General features: G+C 37.3%; 1 protein-coding gene across 1 annotated transcript in view; it reads right to left on the bottom strand.

Moving 5' to 3' along the window:
• The window catches only part of COL5A2 (collagen type V alpha 2 chain), a 104,321-nt gene that overhangs the window by 37,437 nt on the left and 53,101 nt on the right, over positions 1 to 13,783 (bottom strand). Inside the window, exons 3-12 of the mRNA XM_035331607.1 lie at positions 13,503 to 13,516; positions 11,365 to 11,397; positions 10,643 to 10,675; positions 9,931 to 9,984; positions 6,264 to 6,374; positions 4,579 to 4,656; positions 2,989 to 3,033; positions 2,403 to 2,456; positions 1,728 to 1,781; positions 146 to 199 (exon numbers count right to left, since the gene is read on the bottom strand). Of these exons, the coding sequence (XP_035187498.1) occupies positions 146 to 199; positions 1,728 to 1,781; positions 2,403 to 2,456; positions 2,989 to 3,033; positions 4,579 to 4,656; positions 6,264 to 6,374; positions 9,931 to 9,984; positions 10,643 to 10,675; positions 11,365 to 11,397; positions 13,503 to 13,516 (530 nt within the window). The remainder of the gene's footprint in view (positions 1 to 145; positions 200 to 1,727; positions 1,782 to 2,402; positions 2,457 to 2,988; positions 3,034 to 4,578; positions 4,657 to 6,263; positions 6,375 to 9,930; positions 9,985 to 10,642; positions 10,676 to 11,364; positions 11,398 to 13,502; positions 13,517 to 13,783) is intronic.

The following is a 13,783-nucleotide window of genomic DNA, read 5'->3' as shown; positions in this document are numbered from 1 at the left end:
CCAGCTACTAGGAGGAAAAATAACTGTCCTAACTGAAACCAGGACATTCAGAAATGGAAAGGACAACATTTAAACTTACTGTTAAAACAGGTATTGGTGACGCAATTATTATTATTTACTAAAATGTAAATAATTATGTTCTTACTGGAGATCCTGGGAATCCGGGCTCACCAGATTGTCCTGGTCTACCGGGTTCACCCTAAGGAAAAAAAAGAAAAAAAAAAAAAAAGAAAAAAAAAAAAAGGAACATATGAAAATACTAATATCGCAAATAAAATTAAGTTCACATTATCTTACCATTTTCTTTTCAAACAAATGAGAATATTCAAATGCCGTCATTCAGCACATCAGTATTATAAATCTCCTCTTTGCTGTAAAAATTTCAATGACATAAATCAAATGCACACTTGACTAACAATGTGCATAGGCATGTTAATTTAAAAATGTTTTTAACAAAGAATCGTGGAAACTGGACTGAGTCCAAAATGCATCTCAGCATCACAAGGTGGCGCTGCAATGTGGTTTTCCTGGGAATTAACCAGGCAAATTGTTGCCATCACTATACTGACAAATTAATTTAAATTTCATTAGGAGCAGCAATCTAAAAGCGTTTGTATTATAGCTCATTACTTCTACTCAAATTCTGTTCTAAAATTGGTATGATTCAATTCTAAGTCAGTAACTATTTTCTCCATGATGCAATAGGAAATAAAATGTGGTAGAACTAAACAAGCATATTTTAAGGACTATTCAAAGTCCTCCACAGCCACAACCAAATATCCCTTTACACTCATCACTTAGTTCAAATACATCCAGGACACTGGACTTCAGGAATATGAAAGGCTTCAGAAAAACAGTTTCTGGACAGAGACACAGGTAAAACACACCACAGATGCAATTAAAGTACCCCACACAAACATAAATGCAAATGGAGCAAGTTCTTCAAGTAGTATTCAGATTTAGTTTCAGCGCATTGAGAACTGAGAATAAACTGTTTCCAAAGGTTCTTATAACTTCTTGTACAGTTTACAGGAAAGCAAACACTATAGAAACTATGGGGATTCCTACACTAAATCATCTGGCATCTTCAGGTTTCATCACACTTCTCAGTAACAATTTACAACTCAGATAGATTTAACATGCTTTGCAAACAAAGAATATATGTCTAATGGAAAATTCTTAGGTTACTGTTGTGCAGTACATATATATTTATTTATATCCATGTATTATACATGTAACATAAAGATACATGTATACACAGTCATAAAATCAGTTTTGGATATAAAAAACTATTACATTTTTAAATAGTAAAATTTTATTGTCCTGATCTGGGTAAACGTTATCATTACAGTTCTTCTAGCTCATCATGTGATCTCAAAGAGAGGAGGTGCTGCAAATTGCTCCGCAGTAACTGCTGTATGTAATCAAGCATGTATCAAGGTTGATTTCAAGAAAGACATCTTAATTGAAGAACTGGCTGAGGCAAGAAACAATAAAAAGGCAGTGCTTAAACCACAGCTAGCATGGTAACGTAACAAGAAGAAAACTTCGTATTCATTGCTAGGGTTATAGTTATGATAGTGCAAAGATGAGAAGTATGATTACAAGGAAAAGGAAGTAGGAAAGAGTAGCTGTGACAGGCACATCTGCTCGTCAGTCATTGTCTCAAAGAAGCCAATATTTGTTTTATTAAAAATAAAACAAGGAATGAAGAATAACAAACTTACATCTTCACCAGGTTTGCCTGGAGGTCCTTCTGGACCACGAGAACCAACTGGACCCTAAGGAATAAATATATTTGTTGAGAAGTCAATTTAGACATCACTAAAAAAGCTATTTGCTCTATCCAAAAGTCTTGTTTTACAAAAACAAGTGTAGAGAAAGGATGACTTTATGCCAAAACATGCTTGCTAAATACTGTGGTGCTCTTTCTAACCACCCTGTCCCTAAGAAACCAACATTAAGTTATGTAAGAACGGAGGATGGATTCTTCAGGAGAAAAAATAAATAACCGTTGTTTTTGTTCCCGGATTGTCTCTCACCTTTACCTTTGGTCATTATAACAATTCCAAAAAAAATGAATATTTTCATCTTCCTTTGCATGACAGGAACACCTACTAGCTACAGTGTTACTAGTGCTTAATCATCCTCAGGTCTGTGGTGGCACAGTAGTAATGATTGCTTATAATAATCATAATTATCATTCAGATACAAAACAACTCAAATTCGCTGATATAAGGCAACATGCTTTGAACCCCTCAACTCTTGACTGAAGTAGTAGTTAATTAATAGCTTTGCTTGAGACAACATGAAAAAAAAAAAAAAAACTCTTCTGAAGTAAGGAGGTATAATAAATGGTTTACTATTTTATTGTAGAAGTGTTTGTGTTTATTTTGCCTTACCATAGGTCCTGGATCGCCAGGTTCACCAGGTGGGCCTGTGGGGCCAGCACCGCCCTAAAATTAATGAGATAAGTACAATTACAAATTCCAAAAAGTAAACATAGAAGGATGCAAATTAAAATCCATGATCAGGAAAACAACAGGCCATGGAACAGTCTGGATTCTAATTCAGAAACAATTCACTGCAAGACAAGTGGAAGGTTGGATGCTAAGATCTAAAGCTTGAGGGCTAAGTCATCAGCCATACACAAAACCGACTGGACACTAACACCATCCTAATACTGAAAACAACTGAACAGACACCGTTTTCATTGCTGTTTACTCATTAAAAGATGTGTGTTGATTTAAAACCTTTTTAAGTGTCTAATTAATTGTTCTTTCCAAGTTAATTTGTGTCTATAGAGTACATATACTTGAGCAGAGCTCGAGAGCAGTATATTTAGGTTCACATCTAGATGAAGATGCGTTCAGCCATTCTTGAAGACAGATATGTCTCAGAGCTCAGTTCTCTTCTACATATACAAGTTATTACGTGATTTGTCTTTTTTGGCCAATTACCTTAAATCCCATGATATGAAACACTTACTTGTTTTCCTTGGAGACCTTGAGGACCTCTTGGACCCACTGGACCCTATCAAAACCATAAATTGATACACACTGAAAACCACACTTCCCTAAGTAATGTTCATTCTGCGTTGACAGAAAAATTGCCTTGTAATGCATAACTATATTGAAAAAAATGTAAGACTACAAGTACAGTTGGAGAGAACAGTTTCCCCTTGAATTGAAAGTCATTACTTAGATTAATCTAATAATGGAATTAATGTCAAAATAAACTCATGCTGCTGTTCTTGGCCATGACCAGCAACAAGCAGCAATGGAAGGATGCATTTTCATGAATCACACTAAATACCAGAACAGCTTCCAAATGGTTATTTGTTACAGAAAATTCTCCTTTACATTTTCATGGTATTTTTAGAAAAATCTCATACCTTATTGTAACTTGTACTATGAAGTAAAAATAATCCTGAATGTAATGCTCTTTCTTCTAGCAATACAAAAAAACATACAGCAGGCAATAACTTGCATTTTGACAGAGGTCATCTTTAACACACAGTTCATTCATTTTTACAAAATTTTAGATTGCATTTTACATCCTTTTTGAAAACCAAATGCAAAAGAGTTACTTGTAGGCCATTTAAAAGTTCTAATCAAGAATAAAACCAAAACACAGTGGATCAGCTGAAGACAGTCAGTTACTGAGTTTTACTGAGAACCTTTCAAACAGTGTTAAACAGTTCAAAATATACTGATGGCGACTTGGATGGATAAGATGCAGATAGGAAAACTCATGGACAATACAGTCACAAAAGGACAGTTTCCTTGTATGCTAAAAAATACAGGGGAAAAAAAAGCTAACAGAATCTTCACAACGTGATACATACACATAGTACGCATAGTAAAAAGTAAAAATAAATAAATAAATAAATAAAAATTAACCAAAAGAATTCAGACAGAGACAGCTTAGGGTGGTGAAATGTTTTTCACAGAAGGTAAAAAATAAAAATAAAAAAATATATAAAAAAAATCCATGTAGCACTGTTCTCACTACACTAAAAGTGAAGGATGTATCTAAACAGTGAGAGATTCCAATCATAAAACTGGACCCACTGGAGAAAGAGAATGTCTGTCTTAAAATAATAAGCTCACAGCTGATTTCAGAAATATTCTTTTAAATTGCTACCAAAAATATCTATCTTTGATGTCACAATATGAAAAAGAGCCTTCAAAGTTACATATTTGTTTGTTCTGCTTTGCATTATATGTGACACTCTTCAGTTCCTCTGCAGTGACTCAAGAAATGAGAAAATCAGAAAGGTTGTTGTTGTTGTTGGTTGGTTGGTTTTTACCTAATTGGTAATAGCTGAATTTGCTGAATGGTAATTTCAGAAGGAGAGACAAAAAGGAGGGACAAAAAGCTTTCACTATAACAGAACAACCTTTTTTTCATTGTTTTCAGATACTATGCAAAACTACACAAGAAAAATCTGTATATTCAGGTTCTAGATAATTAGATAGTTCGGGACTATTAGGAAGTTGTACAGATTTTGGGGGGGGTTTGTATATGCATTTCACTTCAGACGTTTTCTACAGTACAGGGCTATTCTGGTCTTACCACTGCACCAGGCATCAGTCCCATCTGACTACCAAGTCCAGATTTCTCATCCAGTCCTGCCATCTGAGCTGCAAATGGCTGAAAAAAATATGATGGGTAATTTTAGGTGTCGGTCACATCGATGATTCACAAGGCAAAATTCTATGAAACTAACTCTTCATTACTTTCACTGGCTTTGCAGCACTAACAATTCTTAATTCAGTCATTAAAATAAAAGTCTTCTTTCTTATACATTTCATGTGGTCTAAGGAATCAAAAAAAAACAGTCAAATGCATCATGTTGTCTGCTTACTATTCTGACTCTATACCCACTTTAATAATAAGCAAAGGGGAAGATGACCTAAAAAGAGGAAAACTTCCTATGAAAATAATTAAATTTCTTTCACCGTCCTCAAATATGAATCACATCTTAGCTTCACCTGTAATATTACTTCATTTCTTCTAAGACTGATTTGTTTTCATTTCCTGTGCTTCAAGTTTAGAAACATCTGAAGTTAAATGAAAATGTAGCTGATTTTATGACTGCATATTAGTATTTTGACTGTGTTGTCCTTATCCAGCAAAGTTAAAGGCCATTCTTCCATTTTCGAGCTTGCAAGTGTAGTTGAAATCAACAGTTTTATTTTGTTTGGTTCCTCGTTCTTGCCAGGTCAGAGCTTAAAATGCCTGAGAACAAGCTACAGCACATATGAATATTCAGGTCTTCTGAGATTCATCTCCAAACACACTTTCTTAAAGGCTGGAGATTGCCTAACTTCAGAAACAGAAATATAAACCAAAAATGTCTTAAATTTCAGGTCAGACCTAGTCTTCCATATTTTTTTGTGGAAATTTATGAAGGATGGTGGTCTACATAACCCATCCTGGCTCTTCCACAGTTCTCTGTGCTGAAGAAATTTAATTGGGCTGAATCTGCTGGATTCTGGACTATTTGGAAAGTTGTTTAAATCAAGACATGTTGCTCAAACTTGCATTCTGTTGGCCTACCTAATATTCCAGCTAATAATCCAGTTTATTGGAGCAGTATAATGAAAGTTTTCAGTAACGTTGCAGGAACAATGGAGGTAGAAATCAAAACAGCTACCTTCCAAATAGAAACAAATATTTAACTGAATATACTTCAGAAATTCAGATATGTATTTCATTATATAATTAGTCTTCCACAGAATTTGGTGGAAAAAAAATAAATAAGCCTTGCAGAATATATTTTCCATATCTAGGGCTGGTTAACATGGCTTTCCACAGATAATTTCTGACGGAATCATCTAAGCATTGGTCTGATTAACTACAGCAAGAAATAGACAGACTTGACCGCATTTTAATTGCCCCGCTGATTATTTCCTGAAATACAATCCATCTTTTTTTCTTCTTCTTCTGTATTCCTGATTTAGTTTATCCATTTCCCTGAACCCTTGCATTTAACAGAACCCTACTTAGATTTGGGCACCTTGGCTTTTCTAATTGTTCGAATACATTGTGAAAGGTGTGTCCTTTCAGAGCTTTTCAGCGTGTTCCAATTTTCAGCAAAACTTGCATTGCTGCTAGCCACTGCCCCTGATTATTGAGAGGCAGGAATGATGAACATAGTTTTCTGTATTTGCTGAAGCATAGAGAAGTTACTCTGTAGTATGTGAACCTACCCAGACACTCACTCCACTTTCTATCAAACCAATTGAAAAACTTACCCTGCTTAGTCCGTCTGGTCCTGGGTGGGTAGGATGTCCGGGAGGACCGGGGTCACCAGGCTGGCCAGGGATACCAGGTTCCCCATCAATCCCTTGAGGACCACGAGGACCCTAGAACGAGAATAATAAATGCAGAGAGTGTACGCAGGTATTCAGGAGAAGCCTTATAAATGGCAAATGGTCTCATTTGTGATAAAGCCAAATTTGCAAAGAAAGATCTTAAAAAAAAAAAAAAAAATCCATCAGCATCTATTCTTACTTTCAGATCAGAAGCACTGACTAAAATGAGTTACGAATCCAGCACACAAGTGAAGTGGAGCAATTTCTCTCAAAGGCTATGCAAGAAACTTAGGCTTCCCATAACTTCATATTCGAGTATACTATTCCTGATAAACTGCTGTGCATTATCTAGAACATGAAGAATTGATTTATAAAATGCAGATAGCTCAAATTAGTGCACATACATAATACACACGCAGAAAATTCCAGCAGGACTGATTTCTGCAGCCTCTTCACAACACGAATGGTTTAGCTCATGCTGTTACTGAATTCCCAACACTTCTACTGCCAAAAACGCAGAGTAACTCCCTTGGTGTTGATGTTCTCTCTAATTAGTGTTTGCAGAATAGGTTGGGAGGCTATCCCATTGTTCCCATTTTTGTCATTCACTTTTGATTCCTAAACTGCATTCATCTTATGAAGGCAGTTGTGTCAGAACCAAAATTAAACACAGAAGCAGCTAATAAGACATTAATGGAACAAAACCAATAGCAGTATGGCCAATACATATATACTTCAATCATAAGTAAGGGGTTCAAATTAATTCTCACACCTGAATCCTTCATTTAGAAGAAAAATGCTGGAAAAGAGTGAGGAAAAAATTATACTGTATAATGAGCTCTTCTACCTTAAGAATCCTTACACAGAAAAATTTGGAAGCCTGGCTCAATAACTCATCTTTACAAACACAGTCACAGATTGCTTGTATTTCCATGAGATGGATTTCCATGCAGTCTGCAACAAGTTTCAGTGGAACTTAGGGTCTGAACTGGTATGGTTTGAACCAGCATAGTGTGCACTTTAGAGAAAAAACATTCTTTGGGAAGAGCTATATTGGCATGGTATTGACAATAGGGTTCCTGGAAACTCTCAGCAAACAAGCTAATTTTTTCCCCTTATTTCTCGATGTATCTTTACGTGCTGAATTTCTATGCGCCTGGTAATCAGAGGACAATTTTTTCGCATCAAATACACATACACATATACTTGCAGAACATGAGTTGTACATAGATGCTATTCTGAAACTAATGTGCAGACTGTTGCGTGTTGGATGGGAACAGAAGGTTCTTTCAAAAAAAAACGTTATTATCTAGTATTTCTATCAAAAATGTAAGTATACACTGCCAAACCTAAAAGTGTATATTGTCTGAAGGAGGAAAAGCATAAGTTGTCTTCTTTCCTTTATTCTCAGCACAAAAGGAAAACACAGCTATGCATTAGAGGGAAAAAAAAAAAAAAGAAAAGAGAAAAAAGAAAAAAGAAAAAAAAAAAAAAGAAGATTTGCCTAAAAGAATTCATCAGACTTCTATAAAATAACTAGTGATTTTCAATACCCAAACTGAGATGCATTAACAAGATCTGATTTATAAAAAGGGATATTCTTTTCAGTTCCTTCTTAGAAAAGGAACTACTTTTTTAGTTACCAATTCAACTCCAAGAGCAACACTGCAACCACCCCTACCTCAAAACCCCCAAAGTCCCTGAAAAGCTTGTTTGTAATTATAGCTGGTAACTAACTGATTGTATATAACCAAATTGTATTGTATTTTAATAAAATATTGATTATAATTAATAATATGTGAATGTATATTCGTATTAAAAACCTTCCCTTTTCTTCCACCAGCTCATGGTAGTGAGGTTTAACAAATGTATTAAAAGCCTAGCAGAGGCCACAAGGTGGCATCCTTTAAACATGCATTCAGGATAATAACAGCAATAATATTCTGGCCGGTTGCTGCTGGTCAGGAAACATTAGTACAGATTTTGCCTGTAATGGGATAGAAGGAAATGCAATTCACAGTAGAGCACTTTGAAACTACTATCTATTTTACTGCTACTTCAATTACAAACTAGTCTAAAAGCATACTGAAACAAACTGCACTGGTGGTTCTGAGCACGTTCAAGATTCTTTTCTGTCTTCAAAGGATTAGTTGTAATTGCATGTAATTGGATCACACTCTAAAATCCCCCTCCCCGGATGTATTTTGTAAATCCAAACACACTCTAGCCTTGGTGTTTCTCTCTCTGTTATGCTAACAAAGAATTTGAAGTAAATTACATGCTAATAGTCCCGAATTCACAAATCCTGCGCTAGCAGCCACTCCCTATCTAAAGCACTACTCTTTGCTCTCTGATCTACACCTCGACACACAAGGTCTCACCAGAACCTTTGACATTACGTTTTCAAGGAAGCTGACTGGTTCCTAATGCCTCGATATCCCTTCAAAGCACTATTAATAATCCATGTCAAAGCAACTCAAAACTCTTCACAGCCTTTTGATATGTTAAGTGTTTCTAGCCACCACTCTGTAAAGACATACAAGGAACTCATGGCACAGGACCAGAATTTTAGTGTCTCATTGATAAACTTGCACTCTGGGAAGATGCTTCAGATATCTCTGCACACACAGTCGAGATTCCTCTGCAAATGACAAGGTTTCACAATTACTCCAATAATTTTTTTTATGTATCTTGATAGCTATTCATCAGACAAAGGTCTTAAGGTGATCCAGAGAGGAGCAGTGGCTTGGCATCCAACTCAAAGAGGCTACACCCTTATGCCTTGTCTTTAGAAGCACTGTCATTACCATCTATGGACAACAGGCATTCACTGGAGGAACAGCAAAAAAGGGTCAATTTTAAACCTATGCCTAAAACGCAGCTCTGTTATTCAAGCAAAATACGTTAAGTATTGGCTTGCGCTCTCCTGGGGGATAGGAAAATATCCACATAGAAATTACAATGATACTATTCTTTAAAACCTGCTAAAAACAGCTTCTGCATTTTGCCCTAGCTTTTTCAACAGGAACGTGTCGTCTTTGGTATTTTCAGCACTCCCTTTTGGCCTTTCTGTGGTTCTCCACATGCAGACGCTAAAATTCCCTTATGAAGTCTTTATTTCCACTGAGCAATCTTGATTATATTATTCACCAGCATACCAACATATGTAGTCACATATTAACTCCTGCTAACTTCCTGAGCCTTGTCTTTTCTAAAATACTCTGATTCACAAAGTCCACACAGCTGCTGATACGCAACAGAAACCAGCAAAAAAAAACAACAGTAAGTTCTTAAAACAGAGGAAGATGATGTCCTAAATTTGTTTGTGTTGTTGCTGTTGCTTTTGTCTTTTAAATCCTAGAGAAAACTGTACTCTCAGACACTGCTTCAAGCAACTGTTGAAAGTGGACATACTGCTACGTTTCTATCAGTTATCTCAGAACATCTAGAGATGGTGAGATACAAACATTTTTTCTGTTTGTTAGTTAATTCTTGGAAGATATGAGGAAAGCTCTGGTAACTCTCAAAGACATGGAGAAAGTTCAAAGCCATCTAACCTCTTAAGGTTAGTCCAGAACTTAATTTTTAAAAATATTTAATAACTTACAGGTCTTCCCTTAGGTCCTCGTTCTCCTCGTGGTCCTTGTGAGCCTGGAGGTCCCTAAAAGAAAGTTTAGAAATATTGAACACCTCTTAAAGTAGCTAATGACTTATAAAGCTCTGCAGATATGAAACACCATGCTTATTTGAAAATTAATTTTTGATATTTTTTTCCCCACATGATCATAAAGGAAACAGCTATGACCACTGAATATTCAATTATCTCTTCTCAAATGCACGTTGCCTGAATGGAACAGAACCAGGATGCAGATCGACAAAATGGTTTCACATCTCACATGCTCCACAGCTTGATTTAGCACAGGTTTTCTGAAAGCTGAAGTCTATCAATAGTGAGTTGCACAGGTCTGAGACACCCTTCCTGCTAGTCCAGAACTGCTCTCTGCTTAGTCGCAGCTGGAGAGCGTTCTGCATCTCCTTCTACTCCTGTCAGAAAAGCATTCCACAGCAACAGCCTTGCTCAGTGGTCCTCAGACATGCACGTTCTACAAGCACACATCCATTTGCTCAGGGCAGTGGCCAACCTGACACTAGTACAAACTCCCATAATTCTGATACCTCCTCAAATTCAGCGGTTTGGCAGACAATGCCCCCCATCGCACATGGGAGAGTCTTCCTTCACATCATTCTCACAATACAAAAGAGAAGTGGCAGAAAGTGGAAAATGCTATCAGAAAAATCTAAGTTCAGAAAATACTCACTGCAGGTCCTGGACGGCCCCGTATTCCTGAAACCTAGAGAAGGCAATAGAAATTAAAGTTACCACACAACGCTATGCCTACAATGAAGTATCATTGTTATCCGATACAAAGGAAAAAAAAAAAAGTGAGATAAATAAGTGAACGACAATGATTTAGTCTCGATTATTCACCTAGTCTTTTGTCTCCACACTTTAAAGAAGGAACGGTTAGGCATTGTAACAGGCTGCTCAGGGAGGTGGCGGAGTTGCCATCCCTGGAGGTGTTTAAAACCCATGTGGATGTGGCACTTAGGGACCTGGTTTAGGAGTGGACTTTAGCATGCTTTTGGGTGTTACATGATGGTTGAAGTTGACAGTCTTATGGGTCTTTTTCCAGTGTAAATGATTCTCTAATTCCAGAAATGTATAACAATAAAGGTAGAAAGGGAGACTTTATATCATTTTCCCTAATATTTCTGCTCTTTCTAAATACTAACATACCACCATACCTCCACAGAATTTAACTATAAAGACTATGACACTGTCAGCTCTAAGATTCTTTTCCCCAAATGCAAATGACAGGCCTTTCCAATGGCACATATGTGAACAGAGTAATTCATTCCACACCTTTCGCCACCAGCCTGTACCTCTGTATTGCATTTCTTTAATTGCTGCAATTCTGTCTTAAGCACTGAAACGTACACTTCTAGGGGGTGTAGGTAAAGGAAGAAAAAATTCACTCACAGGTGGCACTATTCCAGGTTCTCCTTTTTGCCCCTGTAGGAAAAGGATGCAAAAACATCAGAAGGCAGAAAACAAGTGAAATTAACAGTAACGGTTTCACCAATATAATTCCTGTGACTGTGACAAATGCAGAGACTTTTCCAAGGATACAACTGTGACTAAGTTAAAGTCCCTGCAACAGTTAATCCACACTACTTCAATGAGTACAGACACTGATTAAATGAAGGCTATAAATTTACTGAGTTTCTCTAACTGCTCAACACGCTGGATGAAAAAAAAAGACACCAAGTTAGAAATTACCTTTTTTTTTTTTTTTTTTTTTTTTTTTTAAGTAGTAGAAAGCATGCTGCCACGCTGTTATGGGATGATTTGATTCAGTTGGAATGCAAAACCCACAGCAGCATTCAGATGCCATTTCTTCACGACATTAAATTAGAATTCATAACATGGACATACCAAACCTGCATGTCCACCTGCAGCGTGGGGACAGAATACAAAGCAAAGTTGCATGGCCCCCGAATGAAGGGGATTGCATTTAGCAACTGACTTTTCTGTGTGCTGAATGTGTTCACAGTGAATACACATTAAATAAAATAACTGGATTTAGACCTACTGGTGGTAACCGTTTTATTAAGAGAAAATGATGGCTCTGTAAACATACAAAATTTCCTGCCTCATTTAGCACGTGGTCACAGTCCATTTATTTCCACAAACTACCTCTCCATAGAGAGATACTCAGTTTTAATGACAGCATATATTAGATAAGCTAAAATTAATTTCAGTTACTTCTTGAGGCTGCCTACCATCTCAGAAACTCATTTATCAGAACGTATTTTAATTTCTCCTACAAGAAGAGCTCTTCTCTGCATTTAATTGCACACCGTGAGCTGCGCTGCCTGCGGAAGTGTGGCTCTGTGCAGGAACACATCGTTGCAGTCCTTGGGCAGTGCCAGGACCACACATCCCCATCCTCCACTCAGACATACCCAACGCCTACAGAGCTGTCTGTCGGAGAGGACCTTCACAAGCCCACAGGTATCAACTGCCAATGTTTTACTTAGCGGTGCCTCAAACGTAGTTGTGATGTGATGCAAGCTGCCTGGGGCACCCTGAACTAATACCACAGTGAAAGCACAACGGGTGTCAAAAAATTACCATTTTTTAACTGTGGTTGCATACTTTCAATATGGCTGAGGAGTATTTTCATGATAGCTGGGCAATCCTCTAGTGTTTTATACAAAGCCCCATTTATTCATGGCCAAGTATATAAAATTAAATACATCAGCAAATGTAAGAAAAACAAAGTTATTACTAAAAACATGATTTAGATCAAAGAGCGGTGTAAAACATTTTGAAAAACTTGAATTTGGAGGTATAACTTTATGATGGAGCTCATCACGTCAGTGCTCTGGGATACCAGAAGTAAGGCAGAACAGATCTGGGGTATGTTTGCCTACCAGTAGAAGGTGTCATAGAGGTTTCTGTAATTACATCTTGCCCCAGGTGCAGCGATACGGGATGGGCTCAGATGGGCTGCAAAGCTGATGCACCAGCCATGCACGGTACCTCAGGGGCTGCTCTGGCCTATACGCAGTAGTGCAACAGCTATCTCGTGATTGCTACCTGAATTACATGGAGTTTAAAGCCAACACCAGGACGTCTAGACAAGATGCAGTAATGCCTTGCACCTGAATATACGACATGCCTCCTGCACCAAGTGTTAACAAATACAGCAGGAATGTTAAAGAGTGGTTGTGCTACCTAGTGCACATCGGGCAGCTAAGTTGCAGCAAAACCAAGGTGAAAGTTTTAGGACTAACTCTTAATAAACTGGTGGTCCCTTCTATCTATGTGTCACTGCAAGATATGAAACAACCCAACTATTTAAACTGGAATTCCTTTGATGTAGAGAGCAGGGATTTTCAGCCAGGGGGTTCTCTATATTAAGACTGGGATTTTTTGCCTGCATCCCAGGGTTGTTTCCATGATTTGCTTCTTTCCATCTTGAGGAAGAACAAGAGAAAATAATTAATTGCTTTCATAAGAGCTTATATTTATTTACTGTACAGTGCTCCAAGGAGACTTTTTAACAATTGTAATACGTTTAAAGATAAGTAAATAAATAAAGGAAGTCTTACCTTTCTTCCTCTACCTATTAAAAGGGATAAAAGAAGAAAAGAGAAAAAAATTAATGTTTTTACTCCAAGAGACAGACATGGTAACAGTTGAGTGAAGGTGTTACAACTAGAACCATCCCAGATCCTGGATGCACAGGGGGCTGGAGAAGGTCCTGAGATGCACATACTCCCTCATTCATGTGTGAGGAACCAGAAAGGTTTCAGTGGTGTCCCTGACCCTCAGCCTTTTTCAGCATTGCAAAGATAAGAAGCAGCACTTCAGGAAAGCACAACGTCCTGTG

Source organism: Oxyura jamaicensis, chromosome 7, assembly GCF_011077185.1.
Source record: "Oxyura jamaicensis isolate SHBP4307 breed ruddy duck chromosome 7, BPBGC_Ojam_1.0, whole genome shotgun sequence".
Classification (NCBI taxonomy): Eukaryota; Metazoa; Chordata; class Aves; order Anseriformes; family Anatidae; genus Oxyura; species Oxyura jamaicensis.
This window is presented reverse-complemented; position numbering and strand designations above follow the sequence as displayed.